Source organism: Pollachius pollachius (assembly GCF_949987615.1).
Source record: "Pollachius pollachius genome assembly, chromosome: 19".
Classification (NCBI taxonomy): Eukaryota; Metazoa; Chordata; class Actinopteri; order Gadiformes; family Gadidae; genus Pollachius; species Pollachius pollachius.
The window spans coordinates 5,856,073-5,878,434 of record NC_136952.1 but is presented as its reverse complement, the minus strand read 5'-3'; the positions used below and the strand labels follow the sequence as shown (position 1 = coordinate 5,878,434).

General features: G+C 47.8%; 1 protein-coding gene across 1 annotated transcript in view; it reads left to right on the top strand.

Moving 5' to 3' along the window:
- fasn (fatty acid synthase) overlaps nt 1-22,362 on the top strand; it is a 41,947-nt gene continuing 19,585 nt past the window's right edge. The window contains exons 1-20 of the mRNA XM_079757208.1: nt 1-318; nt 4,170-4,305; nt 6,891-7,043; nt 7,483-7,656; nt 8,404-8,604; nt 9,067-9,189; nt 11,665-11,780; nt 12,474-12,608; nt 12,955-13,432; nt 14,371-14,558; nt 15,051-15,240; nt 15,751-15,845; nt 16,226-16,360; nt 17,739-17,942; nt 19,140-19,255; nt 20,023-20,198; nt 20,600-20,791; nt 20,967-21,047; nt 21,263-21,448; nt 22,081-22,260. Of these exons, the coding sequence (XP_079613334.1) occupies nt 4,179-4,305; nt 6,891-7,043; nt 7,483-7,656; nt 8,404-8,604; nt 9,067-9,189; nt 11,665-11,780; nt 12,474-12,608; nt 12,955-13,432; nt 14,371-14,558; nt 15,051-15,240; nt 15,751-15,845; nt 16,226-16,360; nt 17,739-17,942; nt 19,140-19,255; nt 20,023-20,198; nt 20,600-20,791; nt 20,967-21,047; nt 21,263-21,448; nt 22,081-22,260 (3,250 nt within the window). The 5' untranslated portion in view covers nt 1-318; nt 4,170-4,178. The remainder of the gene's footprint in view (nt 319-4,169; nt 4,306-6,890; nt 7,044-7,482; nt 7,657-8,403; nt 8,605-9,066; nt 9,190-11,664; nt 11,781-12,473; nt 12,609-12,954; nt 13,433-14,370; nt 14,559-15,050; nt 15,241-15,750; nt 15,846-16,225; nt 16,361-17,738; nt 17,943-19,139; nt 19,256-20,022; nt 20,199-20,599; nt 20,792-20,966; nt 21,048-21,262; nt 21,449-22,080; nt 22,261-22,362) is intronic.

The window sequence follows — 22,362 nt, the reverse complement described above, 5'->3', positions numbered from 1 at the left end:
TCCGACAGCGCTGCCTCTGTTCTCATTGGACTGGGGGTGCAACCAACCTGTCAGCCCATGTGTCGTGGCCAGGAGGACCAGTGTGAGACATTTAAATTCATCAGAGAAAGCGACTCAAAGGAGCCAGAGGAATCAGGAGTGCCAGCGAAGCAACGGCCGGAGAGGTCCATTCCATCCCAGCAACTGCCGGGAGGACACTACTGGATCGCCAGAGGACAATAGGGATTATATTGGGGAATAGATGCCAATCGAGTGCTGACTTTTTTTGTACCAAAAGAAATATCAATTAGGACGATAAAACATCGCCCAGTCTGACAGGTATGTTCAACAGTCACCACTGTTCTTTACACTTAGCGAGATCTAAAGTATAGATGAAACGATGGTGGGGGGAAAAAACAAAACAAAAGTCAATTTCAGCATTAATCAAGCCATCATTTTACTAAGTTTACGCCAAAACCGGCCTGGCTTTTGGAAGTAAGCTGTGGTGGTTTATGTATTGAGAAGAACTACGCTCCCACGCGTGTGCGACACCGCTTTCTCCCTGCTGCTCATGAGCTGAGCCTCATCGCACGTATTAGCAGGTCCTACACTCCAATACATTGACATTATTTCCCGTTTGTTGAAGTTGTAGTCTATACCTAAAAGTAATTTCCTATCACTCTTGATTTGATAATTGTGACTGATGGCCGATCGTTGTAGCTAACTAAGTTTAATCGCCTTCTTGTAATTGAGAATCTATTTTTATCATCACACATGTAAACACATGTAAAATATTGATGATATCCGATTCAGCTGCACTTCCTCCAGCATCTGGACCCTGGCCAGGCGATGCGATAATAGTTGGGTCACCGAGTTGCAGCCGAACCCGGTTGACAAGAGGCCACTTCAACAACTAGTTTATATTTTCAGTATGTTGGAGATGCAGTGATGGATGTGAGATAGTCGAAACAAGAGTTTGCTGTCACTGAGTGTTGGGCAACCAAACTTTCAGGTATGTCTATGGTGTGTGTGTGTGTGTGTGTGTGTGTGTGCTACAACCCATTGCAGTCGATGAATGTGTTGCTTATTTTTAAAAAGTTCGCCTTCGTGTGTGAGCGTGGACCAGGGCCCGTTCCTCAAGCCAGGTTGAGGAATGTCCAATGAGGGTCACAAAAGAAGCCTTCACGCACGTGACTTGTTGGCAAATCAGACCGCAGAGCTCCTAGTCGCTTGCCAAGCCCAGATGGGAGGAGGTGGTTGGATGGGGGGCACCGGCTATTTTTCAAGTGGTCCTGTCAGATCTTCACAGGTTGAACTCGATGACACAGCATCCTTTGTTTTACTTCCTTTTTCAAATGACTACGATCGCCCACTGTTTGGGCAATCGATTGGTCCCACCACCTGCCACGAAAGTACATGGACTCTATCACAGGATCAATGCTAGATTCATCCATATATCCGGAAGCACAGACATATTTGGACTGGATGCTTGCCATGAGTGCACACCCAGCTGTGGTTACCTCCGAACAGCAAGGCACAGGTGTTGGCCTGAACAGGTCCCATCTTGTTTGGTTCCTTCTGTCAGTAGGGAGACCTGACAAAGACGGCGTTAACGTACGGTGGCTATTGAGGTTTGAATCATGGTGATCAGTAAACTGGATTAACATGGAACAGCAGCTGTGAGAACAACCGTTGGCTTTTTTTTTCACAAGCCTCAATCTGGTTTTATATTGTTTCTCGGTCAGGCTTATTTCAATAGGTCTTTATCACGGGGACGGCCTCAAAGATACACACAGTACACAGGACATTCAGAGGATAATTGGAGACACCGCTCTTGAGAGCGCAGCCGGGCTACGAATAACTCTGAAGAACGGGGGATTGTTCACGATGTGTGTTGTAGGGTGCCGTGCGCTGACATACGTGACGGGATGCGCTTGACCAGGGGAACCTGTTATTAAAGGGACAGCCTATGCTTATCTGTTTAGAATGTAGCAATGGAATGAAAGCGTCAAACACTCTGAGGTACCTCCAGTGTTCCCAAAGCCAGCTGCTGTTTTTTGAGGTATGAGCTGTTGCAGCCCAGGGCTACTTTGGTCAGGACAGTTTGTATGTAAATGTCGTGGTAGTCAAAGCACACCGTTCTTATACAGACTAGGGTACAGCTAGTTCCTGGATTGTCTTGGGTCTCTTCAGGGGAAGTAAGCAAGTGCAGTATGTACACACGGTGTTCAGTATGTACACACTGTGTCCAGTGCACATACTGCACACTGTGTGTACATACCGCACACTGTGTACGTTTGGGTCCCACGATGGACGTTGACGCCTTGCCTTGGCCGCAAACGACCAGCATGCGTGTGGATCTGGGTCAAGCAAGCCCAACACTCTCCGTCAAGGTGCCATATCCTCAGCCCTGGTAATCCTCCACCGCCCGAGGCCTCAGAAGGTGACCAAATCTCCTCAGGCTTGGATACACTCCTATCGATACAGTTGGCTCAAGACTTTGCTTTTAATTTCCCAGAGAGGAAAGTGGGGAGCTTGGGAGAAAGGCTTTTTGCTAGTGACATCACCGTGCTCCAATTTCAGTGACAGTGCTTTGGTTGTATTAACCAGTGTACTTAACTCTGCTTTCTATGGTTTCGTTTTAATGACTCGCTCCTCCTTACTCTTTTAAGGAATACGCTGACAAATAAAACGACAAATCAAATCGGGAACTCGTTCTTGTGGATGGCATACTGTTTAGAAAGGCTGTAGACTACAAGTGAATGGAAACCGTTTACCGGTGAAGCTTAAGCGGGCCGGTATCTGCGTGTGTACGTTAGGAGTTAGCAGCGCCTCTGCAGTTATGTTGAGTCACACTGCTCCCATTCCCCTCCTGCCATGCTGCCAGTGGCGTGATGTGGTGTGGTGTGACGCTGGATCGGGTTTCCTGCTTTCCCCTTGCACGTCTTGGCAGAAGGCCAGCCACACACACATGCATGCAGTACCAAACCAAAACACCTCCTAGAGCAAGCTCACGAGGAAGCAATACAAAATGACAAATGGCCTCCATTAAATGTGTAATTCCGCTGTGTTTTATTTAATTTAATGTTTACCTCGGTTTTTGATGTAAACATTAAACATCTATTTAGTTTATCTTGGTTTTTGTCCGGCCCTTTAAGCAGCCATGTGTTATGGGATTCGAACTGCAGTTTACAACTCTGATTTGTAGAATGAAGCTGATTATTGTGGAGGCCTTGACTCTGCCGTCATCATAATAAGAGGCAGCAGAGCCTGTCAACCCAGCTGCCCCCGGTCAAACCTCCCCCCGGCCCCGGTTAGCCTCCCGTCCAGTCAGCCGGCCTCGCTGCAACGTAACGCGAGGTCATTGGTGGACAGGTCAGAGGGGGTCGGGTGGTTTGTCCCAGAAACCAGGGACAAAAAGATCCAGACTGAGCATGTGCACTTGCTTAACCACGCAAGCGCACTGTCGCCGTACACATCTCACAGACAATGAGATGCGGATGTGCTCTCATGTGTGTACACAGAGACGGAGGGCCATGGTTGGCCCACATTGTGCACTGTAAGTGCTCTTTCATGCATGCACTGAAGGAGCTCAGCTTGCTAAACCCAGCATAGACAACACATTTGGTTTGGTGTATATAAGATACACAGACAGATGGGCTGTGTAAAGGTTTATGTCACTGCCGTTAGTGTGACTGAGAAGTAACAAGCAGAGGAGATCGTTAGATATAAACGATAAGACATAAAGGTTTTCATAACAAGGTTTAATATTCCTATTAAAGTCTTAATGTTTAGTGATATGAGGGCGGGATCTGTCTCAAAGGTTCCTCTGTTGTAATCCTGGTAATATAGTTTTGTATTACCCTGCTGTCAGTCAGCATCTCATTCATTTCTTTACAAAGTCATAGCTTTCCATTCGACCAATGAGGGGGTAGCAGACTTCCCCCTAAGGGCGGGTCCGTCTAGACAGCCCTGCCCTAATTTTCTGCTCTTCTTCAAATTGTATTTGTTATTCATCTTGGGTGTACATTATCAACTGTGTCTTTAACAACAATATCTTTGAAAATACAGTGCTTTTTGTTTCGTGTGCACCATTGCCCACAAGCCTTCTTGGACAGCTGTGTTCCTCCATCCGACTCCTAACGGGAACTTGTCTTCCTTCCCCGTCGCCGTGCCCCCTGCGTGCCCAGCGGCCCACCATGGAGGAGGTGGTCATAGCGGGGATATCCGGGCGTCTGCCCGAGTCGGAGAACCTGGAGGAGTTCTGGCACAACCTCTTCAACGGCGTTGACATGGTAACGGAGGACGACAGACGCTGGAAGCCTGGTAAGAGAAGCACTCTACAATAACATCCAATATTAGGACGGCGATAACGATTACTTTGTTGTCTCTGTCGTGAGGTGTAGTTTCCTGAAAGGTATGTAGATGACCTGCAGATGACCTGATCACAAGCTATCATATGGGGAAGTCACCGGGACCCTATATCAGCGTTCCTTATCTCTTATTGTTGACAGATGTTGAAACCGAGCTGATAGGAAGCCTGTCTCTATTTATCTTTTGAAAGAGTGGTAGTATGTGTGGAACGAATGCGTCCTGTATTTGAGTAAAATGAAACCGTTTGCCTCAGGGACATAGTTAGTCTGGTGTTCAGGCTCTGACTCTAGTATGAAAGGTAAACTACCCATTCATCATCAGCACAAGACGCCAAGATGCATTTCAATGGTTGACTCATAAACCTGTCGGTCAAGTGACGTGTTTCGGTTGATCCAGTTTTACATAAAATGATCATAAGAATATAGCAGAAACTTCACGCTACTGTTCTGAAACAGTAGTTGCAGCAGTAGTGGTGGAGGTGAGAATTTGCTTTGGGATGTAGTATACAAGTTTTGCAATGTAGAATTATGCAGGATAACAACAAGTAGCTCAGATGACACTTACTGTAGTTTTCATCGCATATTTAGTTATTAAAAAAAGTTCCTTCTAAGGTACCACTTTTTTTACATAGTTAAGATAACCTAGTGTTTGATGTTGGAATGAATACTATGAAAATACGCAAGACTGAGTGACTCAGTCTTGCATAAGAGTAGCTCTACGATATAATTATTTCAAAACCCCTATTATGTTCTGTTGCCTGGCTACCTGACTAGGAATCTATTTTGCTTCTTCTTTTCTGCCCACATAATCAGACTTGTCCTTAGCTTGTCCCCATCTCGCGCCTTCCTTTCCCCCTAAGCCCACTTCCTCAGTCCTTTTTACCTTCTTGTGAATTCAGACTCTTCCCTGCATCGCTTGGCAGCCATCCCAAGTCCTCTTTCATTTGTAGAAAGAGCTCTGGCCTGGAACACACACATGCACACGCGCACGCACGCACACACACGAGCACATACACGCGCACACAAAATTTGCGCGCACACACGAACACGCACGCACTTCTAGACCAGAGGAGCATGACAAAGAGAGAGCCAAATGCAGTAAGCCGGAGCAGGGTGTCTGAGTGGACATAGTGGAGGTCAGTGTGGCCCGGGTGACACCGCATAGCGATGGAGGGTCCGGGACGTGGTGGTGGGGGGCTCATTGTTTTCCCCACCGTGTGAATGGCTCGGCACCGTGTGACTCAACCAGGGGTCGGGCACCGAAACACCCCGGCAGGACAACTTGCTTGCTTGTCCGGAAGAGTAGCCTGGCATCGCCAGAGGAACTGCAAACTCTTAATTAGTCTGGAAGCTCTCTGTTCATTTTCCTAAGGGAGTCACCAACGGGGAGCAGACCCAAATGCCTCCAGATGCAGTTGGCCGGGCCCTCAACCAATCATAGCGATTGGATGACGCAGCACTGAGCGACAAAATAACATCTTTCTTCTCGACAAAATACTGTCTCGAAGGCGTAATCAACAGATTGTTCTACATCAGCGGCATCCATCTTTGTTGTCTCTAAGGCGATCCTCTGCACCGTCATCGTATTTATCACGCCTCCTGTTAGATAGACGGCGGTGACTGGTCAGTCTATCTCGTACCGGTCAAAACAACCTTTTTCTATGGGGGTGTTGCCGGACCTTATCTGCAGAGCAAATTAAACATGAGCTGGCGAGACTGGTCTGGTTCCCAGGCTACATTATAGATGCCCTCCCACGATGAGCTCGCAGCCTCAGTGTTGCCTATGCCTCCCTATGGGGCTGAGCCTTGAAGCCCTACCCAGTAATGTGGCTAACCTGGGCGTAGAGGATTGCTCAGATTCTCAGTCTAACGTTGCGCTCAAAGTTCAAACAAAACCAACAGAATCCAAACACATACGGCGTTCTTAATTTCTAAACCTTGATTCATGTTTTATGAGTTGGAAGCGCTGAACTATCGTCTGTTAGCTGGATGTGTTCCAAATAAAACGGGTTGCATGGAATTTGCTATTTTACAAGGAGGAAAGTTGCTTTAGGAATCTTTTTCAGATTCATTGTTTTGTTTGGTAGGCCACAATTACAAAATAACAGTAAATATTTTTTTTCATTTCTTTAACAAATGTTGACCAATATTCTGGATAATTTTTAAGGGGGGGGGCAATTACAACACAACAAGCTAGATGAGTCCATCCCAAATTAATTTATTATTAATCAGGGGATCTTTTGCATTTTGAAGCAAAAGACAGTTTCAGTGCGTTTGTGTGAACCAGCTGCACTCTGAAAACTGAGAAACCTGATCATCCTTTCATCACAACGATTCAACAACTCTAGTGTGTTCCCTTTGGAGTGTTCTGTGCCTTTTCAGGCTGTGACCCACCCCTGACAGGATCGTGACCCCTGACCCCTGACTATTAATGAAACACAACGTTAAAGACGATCCCCGTCGTCATGTGAATGCTGTAGCTTTCAGAGAAAGGGGGAAGCACACGGGGCTGACCCTGTTTTGATTGGCTGCCGGCAGGTCTTTACGGCCTTCCCAGGAGGAACGGCAAGCTGAAGGACATTAGCCTCTTCGACGCGGCCTTCTTCGGGGTCCACCCTAAGCAGGCGCACACCATGGACCCCCAGCTCAGGCTCATGTTGGAGGTCTCCTACGAAGCCATCGTGGACGGAGGTAAGAGGGGGAGGAGGAGGAGGCTAATATAGGATGATACACCACTCTATGTTGTAAATTTACATTTAGGGCATTTAGGAAATGCTTTAATCCAAAGCGACTTAAAATAAGTACATTTGTCAGAAAAAAGAGAAACAATTTATCGCTGTAGGTACAGTTAAGATGTTCATAGAAACAAAGGGCCAAGCACTAACAATCGCTAGGTTAACCCATTCCCTGTGCACAACGAAGATAGCTAGGAACAGAAGCTACACAATGCTTTGTTATGTATAGTGTTATCAAAATAGAGTTGTGTTTTAAACGTGAACTTGTTTTGCAAAGAAATCTTGAAAGACATTTCCCTCTTAAAGTATGTTGAAGGTTTAGGGCTGGAAGGATTGTAGGTGGTAGACGTGTTGGTTAATCACCGGGCGTGGTCGTGTCTGGTGCCGTCGGACAGGTCTGAACCCCACGGACCTGCGGGGCAGCCGGACGGGGGTCTACATCGGCGTGAGCGGCTCGGAGGCGGGCGAGGCGTTCAGCCGGGACCCCGAGGAGCTGCTGGGCTACAGCATGACGGGCTGCCAGCGCGCCATGTTCGCCAACCGACTCTCCTACTTCTTCGACTTCAACGGTGAGACGGGCGTAATGTATAGAACCCAGGAAATATAATGTGTAGAATCGAGGAAATGTAATGTATTGAATTGAGGATTCTCAATCTTGAGGATATTATAGCAGAGGGATCCGGTTGAGCGACCCCACCCGCCACCCCTTTTTGCTCCATCTGTCTTCATTTTGGTTTTTTTTTTGCCGTTGTTGTTTGTTGTTGTATCCTCTGTCTCGTGAAAAATAAAATGTACTTAAAATAAAAAAAGAAATACGTAAGACGGGCGACAGCACCAGGCGGCGGTTAAACTGTTAGCTGAAAGGTCTTTGAGACGTAATGCCGCCTTCTGTGCGGCCGATGACATACTGTATAACGGTGCTCAAAGTATTATGATGCTTACTGGACCACATGGGTTAACAGAGTTGTCACTGAGCGGTAATTACATACTGGTACTGTCTCAGTTGTTTGAATGAAAGGGTTATTAAACGCAACAATCGCTTTTTTGAGTTGCAAAGTGGGAAATCTCTCAGCTTTCTCACAACAATTCACCAAGGCACAAACCCCTTTTGATCTAGCTTTTTGTAACACATGCTTAAAACATTAAACATCTAAAAAAAGTGCTTTGCCAGGGTGGTCGTTTACTATCGGCTGCACACCCTAGCGCTAGCGAACGCAGCACGCATTCTGCCGCCGTTTGCGTCAAGGATCTCCATCTGTGTTTATTCATAAGCAGTCGGTCCCTGAACCACAACCACCCCTCTCCCTCCTCCCCAGGCCCCAGCACGGCCATCGACACGGCCTGCTCCTCCAGCCTGCTGGCCCTGGAGAACGCCTTCCAGGCCATCCGCCATGGGCACTGTGACCACGCCCTGGTGGGCGGTGTCAACCTGCTGCTGAAGCCCAACACCTCGGTGCAGTTCATGAAGCTGGGCATGCTCAGTCCGGGCGGCTCCTGCAAGTCCTTCGACGCCTCGGGTGAGTCGCCCCCTCCCACCACAAGGGGGGTCCCAAACCCCCCCCGTGGGGTAACACTACCGGGCACATGGTTATGATGCAGGTTCAGAGTGCTGTTTGCATTGTGCTGCAGAGTACTGAATACTATGCGTACTGTACTCGCCTGAAGGGTAATGGCTCTAACCAAGATGGAAATAGTGTATTTAATAATACAATGTAAATAAGATGATTTCCAAATGTAAACTCCAAAAGTAGTGGGGCAATAGCATATACTTGTATACATAATTGAAATGCAAAATATGTGTACCGTTACTCAAGCAGTCAATATTGCGTTGCTGTATGGAAGTTGCACAATGAGTACTTTGAGGAAGTGTGTCATCAAAGCATGTGATGGTTTAAATCATGGTTCCAGGAGGTTGGCTTGCCGGATTATATTTCAAAATGATAATGACCCCCCCCCCCCCCCACCCCCCCACCCTCCAGGTGACGGGTACTGCCGGTCCGAGGCGGCGGTGGCCGTGTTCCTGACCAGGAGGCCGGAGGCCCGCAGGATCTACGCCACGGTAGTGAACGCCGGGAACAACACGGACGGATACAAGGAGCAGGGTGAGCGCCCCGCCGACCCTAACCCCAACTGGGGTGTCTCATCGGGGAGGAGGCCCGACCGCTGGGAGACACGGTGGTGTCGACGCGGAATGTTTTTGAATGGAATTGTAAGCAAACAAATTATTACAAGTAAAGCAAGTGAAGTCTGGCAGTTAACTTTGCTTTCGAGGATGGCTGAACGGGCGAAAAGGGCGAAAATCATTTATTGTAAAGGGGGGAACACAACCTCAATGGCCAAGCACATTAGCATTGTGCATCAAATAAAGGCCAAATGCAGTACCTTCGACTGTCTCCGAGTTGAAAAGACTCCTCCTGTCTCCTCCTTCTCCTGTCGCACCACAGACGGGCCCGTCTTAATCATCCACTCAAAGTACGAGCGGTAATCACACACACAGACATTGTCACTAGTCCCATCAGTTAAAAATAGTAATCCAATCGTGAAATCGGTGTTGTAATCGGCAGCATACAAGCTAGTTATCTTAAAAAGATAATAAAGTTTCAGATGTGCTGCGTGATGATGTGTTGAGGTTGGCTCAGTAAAACGACTGTTGGGTTATCATGATGCGTTCAAATGTAACATAGAGAAACGGTAAATTGAGTTTTTGGTGAGAAACATGAGCACTACTGTATTACTCATGTTTCTGTATTACTAATACAGTTGTATAGTGCTCTAATCCTTTTAGTGTATATAATTAAACGTACTGATGTCAATATTTATTAAGAATACATATTTAATTTAAAATACAATTATTTATTTACTAAATATTTTCCTCATCACTAAAACAACGTCGTATTTCCACCAATTAATAGAAAAGTATCGATAGTGGTATCGATAAAGACTCGTTAGGATCGTTAAGTAGTATCAAAAATGGTATGGATATCAATAAATATTAATGATCCTCATCCCTAGTCCTGGTCAGATGAGGCTAGGGCCGAGCGATGAATCGAATTCAGACAAACATTGCAATGTAATAGAACGCCATGCTCAAATTGCATGGTATTTTGGGGGAGGGGGATTTGTTACTGACTGGCGATCAGTAAGATTTGTATTTCATTTTATTTTACAATTCAGTAGTTCAATAAATGTTATATCCATTCAGGCATCAATTCATCTCAACACATATGCCTGGCCTAAAGGAAAGAGCATCTTTAAAAATAAAAATCACATGCAAAATTGCAATCGCAATATTGGTGGAAAGAATCGCAATTTGATTATTTCCCCAAATTGTTCAGCCCTAGACTTAATTCTCCACGGGATATCGGTGACCAGAAGCAGGCCGCTCTGTTTAAAACAGCCTGACTCTGGCAACATCATAAAAGGGTTGTGTGTTCGTCAAAGGACATGCATCAAAGACATGATCATGCAGTCTTCCACGCACATGTGCGCCCACACACTCCAACAGGTGACCCTGTGTGAGTGCCCCCACTCTGACCTTTTCTCCAGTCATCCCTCACACACTTGGCCGCTTGTTGCGTCTGCTTATAAATCATCCTAGCGGAAGGATTACTGACTGGCATGTGGCTCGAAATAGTTTGCACGTGCGCACACTCCTACCATATGCACACGCAGATACTGGATACAAGTTTGACCAATGAGGAGCCTGGGGAAGGGGTTTACATAACCTGTTTGGGGGTTTGTGTTCTTTCTAGCGACAACATATCTTAAGTTATTCATGTCCCACTCTCTCACCTGACGCCTGTCATTCTGAGCCTCACATGGTCATAGCTGTGAGAAACAACTCTGGTTTAGAAGGTGTAGAAGCCAAGGCAGGTTTTGGCTGTGAGCTGTCATTGAAAGACACCGACGTCTCCGTTCTCCACACCCGTTTTATTTAAATTTTAAAAGCCATAAAGGCTTTTAATGCCTTTATGGACAGGAGAGTGGAGAGACACGGGGAAGTAGGTTGACAATAGAGGGAGGGACATGTAGCATCGGACCGCAGGTCTGAATGGAACCTGAGTCACTTTCTGGCAGATGGTTTGCATATTCATGGGTCAACCCACCACGCTCCACGCTTGTAACTGTCCGTTTCAATCGGCAATTTATTTCCTGATATTTTCCGGAACCGACCGTAGCACAGACCGGTAACCCTACTCTCTGCTGGCCTGACACCAGACAAATCTCGCAAGCTCCGGTTTCATTTGAGCTGCAGAAAAGATCTGGCTCCCCTCCCATACAAAAAGCTTTCGGCTTGCATGAGATAGACAGACCGACCGACCGACCAATCACAAACGTTTAATCACAGGAGGCTGGACAAATTAGATGACTGTGCAGAGGAGTGACGTGTAGGCATTTTCAACAACAACAACAACAACAACAAAGATGGCTGCCGCTAATTTACTTTGCCATTCGTCCGGTGACGACGGGCTCATTGCCAGGCTAGTTCTACACGCAGTGGCAGCCATCTTTGTAGTTCCCAGGCCAGCTCTCTTTATGCCCGTGCTGAGCGTGTCCCCTCTCCCTTCGTCCGGCAGGCGTGACGTTCCCCTCGGGGGAGATGCAGCGCAGGCTGGTGAGCCGGCTCTACGAGGAGGCCCACATCCGCCCAGAGGAGGTGGAGTACATCGAGGCCCACGGCACCGGGACCAAGGTGGAGACGGCGGCGACACATCCACACAAACGCACGCACGCACAACTGTGCACAAACAAGCACGCACACATAAGCAAGTAATACAGCAATATGGGATAGGATTAAGCTTCATTCATTAATTTGTGTTGCAGCACAGCAGCAGTGAAAGAAGAGAAACAATATATATTGCAATCAGGGGCGTAGGAATGAGTTTAACATTGGGGGGGACACATATCGGAAACCTGACAGATCCGTTAATGGTTTGAACAGAAATATGTCATAAATTAACTACACTGAAAAAATTCACAAATATATTTTATTCTACTAAAAAGATACATTTGTAAATGTAAAGGAAAACACATTTTGAATGGCAGTAATGAACTGATGAATATCAAATCAATTCTTTAATTGCATGCTCAATCATCCAGTTTTTTGGAATAAGAAGCGGTGACAAGACGCTGTGTTGCGCTTTCAAAATAAAATAAAATATTTTTCTCCACCCGGTATAATTTTTAGGTGGGAAAAATGCGCCTGTCTCCAATATTGGAGGGGACACGTCCCCTCCGTCCCCCCCGGTTCCTACGCCCTTGATTGCAATACAATAAAAATACTAAGTGGTGACAAAGTAAGGGCAAACAGTATCAATTAGAAAGTGGCCCAGAGTGCATGTAAATAACCCGTGTGGTGGTGGTGGTGGTGTTGTGTTGTGTGCAGGTGGGCGACCCGCAGGAGGTGAACGGCATCGTCAGCGTGTTCTGCCAGTCGGAGCGCGAGCCCCTTCTCATCGGCTCCACCAAGTCCAACATGGGCCACCCGGAGCCCGCGTCCGGCCTGGCCGCCCTGGCCAAGGTGACGAGCAGACCCTGGAACGACCTATCGTAGATGAAGAGTGACGTAGTGGGTCACGCAGTAGTACCACGGTCCTGAGAGCCTGGTCCAATGTTGACCTAACTGCACAAAGTTGAAAAAGAAAACGTGGGATAGGATGTGAATATGGACTCGCACAGTGTTTCGTTAACACTTTAGTTAGCCTTTTTATGTAGTATTACACCGAGCTTCTGGTTGTTAACGATTAAGCTTGCTATGTTCAATTGACCGTATGAATATCACGAGTCCGTCAAAGCAGCGCCGTAGTCACCTCGTCGGCAGCCACCGCCGTGTCTGGAGAGCTAACCGAACCCCTCCCGGCCACCAGGTGGTGCTGTCCCTGGAGCGTGGCGTGTGGGCCCCCAACCTGCACTTCAGCAGCCCCAACACGGACATCCCGGCCCTGAGCGACGGCCGGCTGCGCGTGGTCGACCGGCCCATCCCCGTGCGCCGCGGCATCGTGGGCGTCAACTCCTTCGGCTTCGGCGGCTCCAACGTGCACGTGATCCTCCGGCCCCCCACGGACCCCCCTCAGCCCGCGGCGGCGGAGGCCGGGGCCCCGCGTGCGTCGGGCCCCCGGCTGCTCCAGGCCTGCGGGCGCACAGAGGAGGCGGTCGCCTCGCTGCTCGCCGCCGGGAAGCAGGAGGAACAAGATGACAGCTTCCTGTCGCTGCTGAACGAGGTGTCGGGGCTCCCCGTGGCCGCCATGCCCTTCCGGGGGTACACCCTGGTGGGCTCCCCGGGGGAGGTGACGGAGGTGCAGCAGGCCTCGGCCACGCCCAGGCCCCTGTGGTACATCTGCTCAGGTCAGCGTCGCAGGGCTCTGGGGGTTGTCTGTGTTTGTATGTGTGTGTGTGTGTGTGTGTGTGTGTGTATATAATCATCTTCCACTCTCTCCCGCTCTCTTAATGTGTTGCCTATTGTTGTGGTGTTGTTGTTTTTTTCCCTTTTGTTTGATTGTCTGTACTGTCTGTATGTATTCCTTTCTTATTTGTAAAGTGTCTGAGTACTTAGAAAAGCGCTATAAAAAACTGATTTATTATTATTATTATTATTATTATATATTTTATGAATACACATACTGGAAAAGAGTATTGTTAAACAACTGCTGACTCAATTAAAATCTGACAGCTATGAAGTTGCTTGAACACGTCGACCAGCTAAAATATTTTAACATTTTTGATCGCATTCCAATTGAAGTTGAATGAGATTATCAAATGGAATGACACATTATCATTCATACCAAATGTACTTTATAAGCAAGAACTAGACCAAGTGATCTTGTGGGAGTTTTTATTGACTCACTCAGTGTGGATTGAATATGAAAGTGTAATTGAATGTAAAGTAAGTGGAACTAAAAACTAAAATCAATTCTGATATGAATGTTGACATTCTGTGGGCTAAACCTTACAAAATCTCAGTTAAAAAAAATAAAGAGGATGTGCGTTATTTTTATTAACTGAATAAAAATAAGATTGAGTTATTATCGCGTTTATTTCGACAGCCCTAATTTCAACGTGAATATATATGAAGATAACCTTCTGTTTATTTTCAATTTGCCGCCAAGTTCTCTGCAGGTTAAATGCAGAGATCCCATTTCGTTAAGCTAAATCCAGAATCGTTATCGTGTAAACTGATCAGCAGCAGCACTGGGGGGGGGGGGGGGGGGCTGTCATTGAGTGAACAGAGTGTATCTAAATAAAACATGAACTAATCAGCCTAATTGCCCTGTTTTGTCCCCCAGGTATGGGGACCCAGTGGGCCGGCATGGGCCAGCACATGATGCAGCTGCCGCAGTTCCGGGAGTCCATCCTGCGCTCCGACGTGGCTCTGAAGGACACGGGTCTGTGTGTGTCCAGCCTGCTCATGCAGGCCGACGAGAGCACCTTCGAGGACACGGTGCACGCCTTCGTGGCTCTGGCGGCCATACAGGTACAGCCCGCCGGACTATGAGCATGTCATCTCATGGAAACATTAGGGACACATTCTTATTCACACGTGATTGGACCATAGCCCATGGAGAATATGTTCCTAATGTTTCCATGAAATAACTTTTCCTACACAGTGTTATGCATGACATCGCTATGTTAAAGGGGTGATATAATGCCACCAGGCATGAGTGTGATTAGCCATTACAAGCCGTTTCATAATCTGCCTTTTCCTGTGTTTAAGTGACATCACAAGTGATGGATAGATAAGCAACATTTGCTACAGTCCACTAGGTAGGGTGGTAGACTGATCTATCCAGCATACATCTAGGTGGACACTCTCACGTGTAAAAATGGCTTGTAACGACTAACCACACTCACACCTGGGGGAATAATATACCCCCGCTTTAACTTACTCTACACACATACTACATACTCCCCTTTGAATTCCTTTCAAGAGTCCAATAGCAGCTCCGTTTCTCTCTGGTCCAATCAGGTGGCTCAGATCGACCTGCTGACCCAGCTGGGCCTGAAGCCAGAGGGCATCGTGGGCCACTCGGTGGGCGAGCTAGCCTGCGGCTACGCAGACGGCTCCCTCAGCCACAGCGAGGCCATACTGGCAGCCTACTGGAGGGGGCGCTGCATCAAGGAGGCCAACCTCCCCCCGGGGGGCATGGCCGCTGTCGGTGAGGACCGGGCTAGCTGCTTCTTCTGTCTCTGTTTCTACTTTCTCTGTTTCTGCTTCTTCTTCTTCTTCTTCCTGTCTCTGTTTCTTCCGGTTCTTCTGCTTCTGCTTCTGTCTCTTCTCTTTCTTTCTCATGAGTGCGCTTCCAGCTGTTTAAGCCTAGGCTCACACAACGCTGTGGATCTAATTAAGGCGTTACCGTTTCGTTGTGCTCTCCGGAATCTGGTGTAAGACAATATGCAGCACTGCGTATGTAGTGCACCAAATACCGGCAATGAGCTGTAAAATAACTTATCCAATACACCCAGTGACATCCTACACGTTTCTGCTTATTTATGCGACCAGTAGACGTCGAATTGTTCCTGTTCTGTACCTTACGTGTTTCCTAAATGGTGATTTAAATTGTGTTCACTATATAGGGATTAGGGAATGAGGTAACAAGTGACTTCGGCCACCGTAGGGATTTTATTATGGATCTAATGGAGAGTAACTTATTGTGTTTTGTCCGCAGGGCTGACGTGGGCCGAGTGCAAGGCCCAGTGCCCTGAGGGCGTGGTCCCGGCCTGTCACAACTCTGAGGACACCGTCACCATCTCTGGACCTCAGGTACACCCCTCTGCTCCACCACCCTGCTCCACTCCCACAGAACAATGACTTTATCCATGGGAAACCCAACGGGGTCCACGAGTAAACACACGCAGACATTGTCCTTCTCAAAAGACAATTCACTGAAGAGAATGCACACATTATATTGTGTGGTATTAATCTCCTTTGAAAGGGTCATTGTACGATGAAATCATTTTTGCTCCTTCTGGCATCATTCCTGCGGTGAAACAGTGTGTTACTGTTGTGGTTCCAATCACCATTACATGGTTTAAACCACAGGAATTGAACTCACACCATCGCCTCGAGTCAGAGTGACAACGCTCACGCCCTGTGCTGTGCGCCTGTCCGTCTGTCTGTCTGTCCGTCTGTCTGTCCTGCAGGAGGCCGTGAGCACGTTCGTGGCCCAGCTGAAGGAGGGCGGCGTGTTCGCCAAGGAGGTGCGCAGTGCGGGCGTGGCGTTCCATTCCTACTACATGGCCTCCATCGCGCCCGCCCTCCTCGCCGCGCTCCGCAAGGTACGCCCCGCCGCCGAGGGGGCCGTCCTCCAGTCCGGAGGGTTGGGGCCACACAATGATATTTAGGGGCCAAACTGAGATATTTAGGGCCACGCTAAGATGTTAAGGGGCCCAAAAAGATATGTAGGGACCATTTAGGGCCACACACAGACATTGGGGGGCCTACAAAGACATTGAGGGGCCTACAAAGACATTAGCGGGCCTACAAAGACATTGAGGGGCCTACAAAGACATTGGGTGGCCTACAAAGACATTGGGGGGCCTACAAAGACATTGAGGGGCCTACAAAGACATTGAGGGGCCTACAAAGACATTGGGGGTCCTACAAAGACATTGGGGGGCCTACAAAGACATTGGGGGGCCTACAAAGACATTTGGGGTCCTACAAAGACATTGAGGGGCCAACAAAGACATTTAGGGCTACAAAAAAACATTTAGGGGCACACAAATGTGTCACAAAATGTGTTAGAAAAAAAATTATGTTTGTCAACAATATATAAAATGAAAGGAAAAGAAATCTACAAATATCCAATATTAAAGAAATATAAACATCCACATGTTGTATACATAGATGCATACATATTAATGAACCAACAATAATAAAATGTTTAAAAGAAATGAAATAAAATCTAAATGTAGACAAATGAAAAAGTAGGTTTCATTACAATAGAAACCTTTACCATAACTTTTTATATTCAGCACTTGTATAGGTAATTTAAGTAACTGTTGAAGAATAATGTAATGCAATCAATATGTAAGTATCCTTCCCCAGACAAATCCAAAACGTGAGATGAATCACAATTGTACAAGTTGTTCCGGAATATGCAAGCAAAGTGGGCTTCGTGAAGCGCCCAGAAGCTATGTGAATGTCTGTGTGACTCATATCTAAGTCAAACTGGATATACTACCCGGGCGGTGAAGGGATGTGTTGCATTGTTCCCCCACAACTTGATTAGGGATGAGCCAGTGACGCTGTCTCGTTAGTGGCTGTTATAAACCCAATGCCATGCCAACAGAGGAAAATATTCACGTTGGGTTTATGTTGACCTTTTTATCATCTTGGTAAACAATGACCCCTTGTGGCAGGAAGGGGGATAACGGTTCCCTTTCTTTGGTTTGGGGGGTTTGCACAAAAAACAACAAATCTAAAATTTCAGCGGGTTTACCAATACATTGATCATATCATAATATGACCATTAAAGAAAGCATTGTATTACTTTATAAATGTATTGCCATTCAATTCATTTCTACATGTAAAGCACCGCATTCTCGGCATAGGAGGAACAATATTTTACGCCCGCAGGCAAAAGGGTCGCCTCCTTAGAGGACCATATATGGAGCCCTAAAGGCCCTGCGTTCCTCTCCTCCTATTGGCCAGGTGATCGTGGAGCCCCGGAGGCGCTCTGCGCGCTGGGTGAGCACCAGTATCCCCCAGGAGGACTGGGACTCCCCGCTGGCGCTGTACAGCTCGGCCGACTACCACGTCAACAACCTGGTGAGCCCCGTGCTCTTCCAGGAGGGCCTGCGGCTCGTGCCCGACAACGCCGTGGTGCTGGAGATAGCGCCCCACGCCCTGCTGCAGGTAAACGCACGGACGCACGCGCTCACTCGCGCGCACACTCACGCGCGCACTCCCTCACACACTCACGTGCACACTCACTCACTCACTCACTCACACGCTCACGTGCACACTCACTCACTCACTCACTCACTCACTCACTGGTGCTCGAGATAGACCCCCACACCCGGCTGCAGGTAAACACACGCACTCACTCACTCACTCCCTCACTCACACGCTCACTCACTCACTCACTCACTCACTCACTGGTGCTCGAGGTAGACCCCCACGTCCTGCTGCAGGTAAACACTCACTCTCTCACTCTCTAACTTTTACACACACACACACACACACACACACACACACACACACACACACACACACACACACACACACACACACACACACACACACACACACACACACACACACACACACACACACTTTATAGGTCATTGGTGGTATTGGGAAGTACCAGGGAAGAAAACTATGTTCAAAAATGGATTTTTAACACAAGCTGACGGAACATTGCAAAACATCCATCCATACATGGAGTAAATCATGAATCTTCGTCGAAAGAAACCAGCTCATTGTTCAAATGGTTGCTTGAGGAAACGACTGTACGAGCGCTGGTATCTGATTACGTCGGCACACACTCAACTTCGTCTCAATAGTTTGCCGTATCAATAGTCTTATCAGCCCACCGGTAATGGCCTCATGGTCAGTCACTTGGTTATCCGACCTCCTATAGATCAGTTATCAGACGCTGAAGAGGCTACTGTGGGGAAGAGGGGAGCTGTTTACACAGCCATTGTCACGCCTAGTCGTGACGCTGCTGGTCTGAGATAAGGAAGAAGAGGAGATTAAGAGCTATGAATAGTCTAGTAGTAGACCTGCCGTATACACTAGTCACATGACCTAAATACGTATGCATGACCTATATTATAAGGTCATGCGTGTGTATTTAACATACACACTTTATCTTTGACTTTAAAATTGGATGGAGGATTTACAAATTATAACGTAACTCTCATCTGCATAAATATGTTAATATTATGTAAGGTAAAAGTAGAGCAGAAATGAAAACGGAGCAACCCAATCCAGTTCACTGCCTCCGTTTGATCATAAACAGGCCTTTCAATCTGTGCGAACACACCCATATGGGTTTGGGAGCTCATCTGGTGTTAACGCCACTCTTCACTCCTGTCCCCTTGTGCTCAGGCCATCCTGAAGCGCAGCCTGAAGCCAACCACGTCCATCCTTCCCCTGATGAAGAGGGGCCACGCCAACAACCTGGAGTTCTTCCTCACGCACGTCGGCAAGATCTACATGAACGGGTCAGTGGGCTCCCCTACAGTGTGATCTGTAGTTCAAATGCAATGTCTCCCTCTAAAATGGCATGGAAAATGGCAATAATAAGAAATGTGCACTTAAATCTGACATTTTTTATGAGAATTTAATCGTACTACAGCTATAGATTCAATTGTCTCGGAGTACCTACAGAGTTACGCATGTGTATTGAATCTTTAAAGCTGGAGAAGGCAACCTTGGAAGTTACCAGCCAGAATGAGATTGACTTTGAGAGTGTCCAACTGAAAAATTCCCACCCCTCCCTTCAGGCTTCCCTTCAAAGCTATTAGGAGGTAGAGCGGGTTGCCTTGTAACCGGAAGGTTGTTAATTCGATCCCAGGCTCCTCTATAGCCGAGTGTCGAGGTGTCCCTGACCCAGACACCTGACCCTTACTGATCCCGGCGAGCTTGGCTGTCGCCTTGCATGGTTGACTCCGCCGTCGGTGTGTGAATGTGTGTATGAACCGTTGCAAATTGCTTTGGATAAAAGCGTCTGCTAAATGCCCTGCATGTAAATGCCTAGCCTTGTGGAAGAGTCTTAAGTGCACAATGTGTGCCCAGGGAGAGTGCTTGCAGGTAGCTGGGTAGGGAGGTAGACAGAACCTGTCCGACCAATTCCTTCTGCATAATGAAATGATCCGACAGGCTTACTGCAGGCCTGCGAAAGCAGCAGACGCCTGACTTGATCTTGTTTTTTCTCAGACCCACTTCTGTGTTTTTGGATCCCTCATTGTCCTCTCTCCTCATTCTGCAGCGTCAACGTGGACAGTAACTTCCTGTGTCCGTCAGTCAAGTACCCGGTGCCCCATGGCACCCCTCTGATCTCCCCCCTGGTGAAGTGGGACCACACCCAGACCTGGGACGTCCCCAAGGCAGAGGACTTCCCAGCCGGCTCGGGAGGCTCCACATCCGCCACCGTCTATAACATCGGTGAGAGAGAAACACGCTGTCCTCGACGCAGCGTAGGAAAGGAGAGCAGACAGGGAGTCACAGGTTCACCTGTAATAATTCATAGTCCATTTGAATAATAAAAGGGTTTTCCACATCACTGTTGCAAAGTGCTTCATTATGAAGTAATGACTTGCAGAGGCTAGGAGTGAGGATGAAACTAACTGCACTGAAAAACTTTACAAAAAAACTAACTTTAAAACTTAAACTTAAATTTAAAAAACAGGATGAGTGACTTAATAGGCAAAAGTTGTCATCTAAATACATTTTAAAATTGGCACCGCCTTTCCCTGCATATCAACCCAGTACTCAGGAACCTCGACAGAACCGGCTTCTGTCCTTGCAAGTGACCCCTTTTTCTTTTGTATCGTCTCTCCACGCAGACATAAACCCGGAGTCCCCAGACTACTACATGATTGGCCACTGCATCGATGGGCGTGTCCTGTACCCGGCCACCGGCTACCTGGTGCTGGCCTGGAGGACCCTGATGAGAAGCCTGGGCGTCGTCATGGATACGACCCCCGTGACCTTCGACGACGTGACCATCCACAGGGCCACCATCTTGCCCAAGACGGGTGAGTGGGGAGTGTGTGTGTGTGTGTGTGTGTGTGTGTGTGTGTGTGTGTGTGTGTGTGTGTGTGTGTGTGTGTGTGTGTGTGTGTGTGTGTGTGTGTGTGTGTGTGTGTGTGTGTGTGTGTCCCCCTAATGTTAAGAGTCTTCATTAACATTTCAATGTGTTCTTATCTCCAGGTACGGTTCAGCTGGAGGTCCGTCTCATGCCAGCCACCAACAAGTTTGAGGTTTCAGAAAATGGCAACTTGGCCGTCAGTGGTGAGTGCTCAGCATATGCAATACTTGTCACTTATTACTTACCCCCTAAATGTACATATAAACCTCAATGTAATTGAAATTACAAATGTACGTTCCTTCGGAGAATTCATTTCCCCGCAGGAACTTACTGTATGAGGTGCACCTCCTCCTCCTCCTCCTCCTCCTAATGGTTGATTATTGTATTAATCTTCCACACGTGTCCCTTGCGGCTCCAGGTCGGGTCAGCCTTCTGGAGGAGTCTGCCCTGGACGCCTTCCACGCACAGATCAGCCAGGTGGTTGCCGAGGACGACGAGGATCCCAAGCTGAAGCTGACGACCCACGACATCTACAAAGAGCTGCGTCTCCGTGGTTACGACTACGGGAAGACTTTCCAAGGCATCCTGGAGTCCAACAATGCAGGTGTGTGTCTATATGTGTGTGTGCAAACTGTTATCGTATGCAGGGGTTGTTAAATGCTTTGATCCGGGGACCCAAAATAATATTTTATTTTGAGCCCCCCCACCTTCAGACAGGACCACGACCCGTTTTTGGGTCGCGACCAGAACACAGATCCCAAGCATGCCAGCTATGCCATTCCCGTACACTCCTCTGCACATGATCATGTGACTCCAGCCCATGTTCTTATGTCACGCTGTCTTCCACTATGTTATGTTTGAACCTTATGTAATGTTCTTAAGCCGATACAAGCTGATCCATTCTGGTACAAGTCAGTAAAACAATTAAACAACGATTCAACTTCGATTAATCTAATCAAAGTCATAGTTTATCGTCAATCAGACCATGCAACAAGTAATTACAGAGGATCGAAATCGCGTTTCCCTATTCCCCAAATGGGCAAGTTATATTCCCACACAACATATAACGTAATAGTCCACAAAGACGACAGCAAATAAACACAACACGTACAGACAGACAGTGGACGGATGCATTGCACAGAACATCCACAGTGAGCCAGGCGGTCGTTGACGCCGCGGTGTGTCACTGGGGTGCGTGCTAACGTGTCCCACCCCCCCCCCCCGTCCTGTCTCCAGGCGACAGCGGGAAGCTCCAGTGGACGGGCAGCTGGGTGGTCCTGCTGGACACCATGCTGCAGATGGTGGTGGCGGGGCTGCCCGGCCGCAGCCTGCGTCTGCCCACACGAATCCGCTCGGTGTGCGTGGACCCCGGCCTGCACCTGCAGAGGGTCTCCCCGTACGGCCAGGACCAGCAAGGTGTGTTCGACCCCCCCGTGGTCCTGTTGCTAGGGCTGAACGATTCATCGAATTCAAACCGACAAGGGATCAAAATATGTGTGTAATATTTTTGGGTGATAT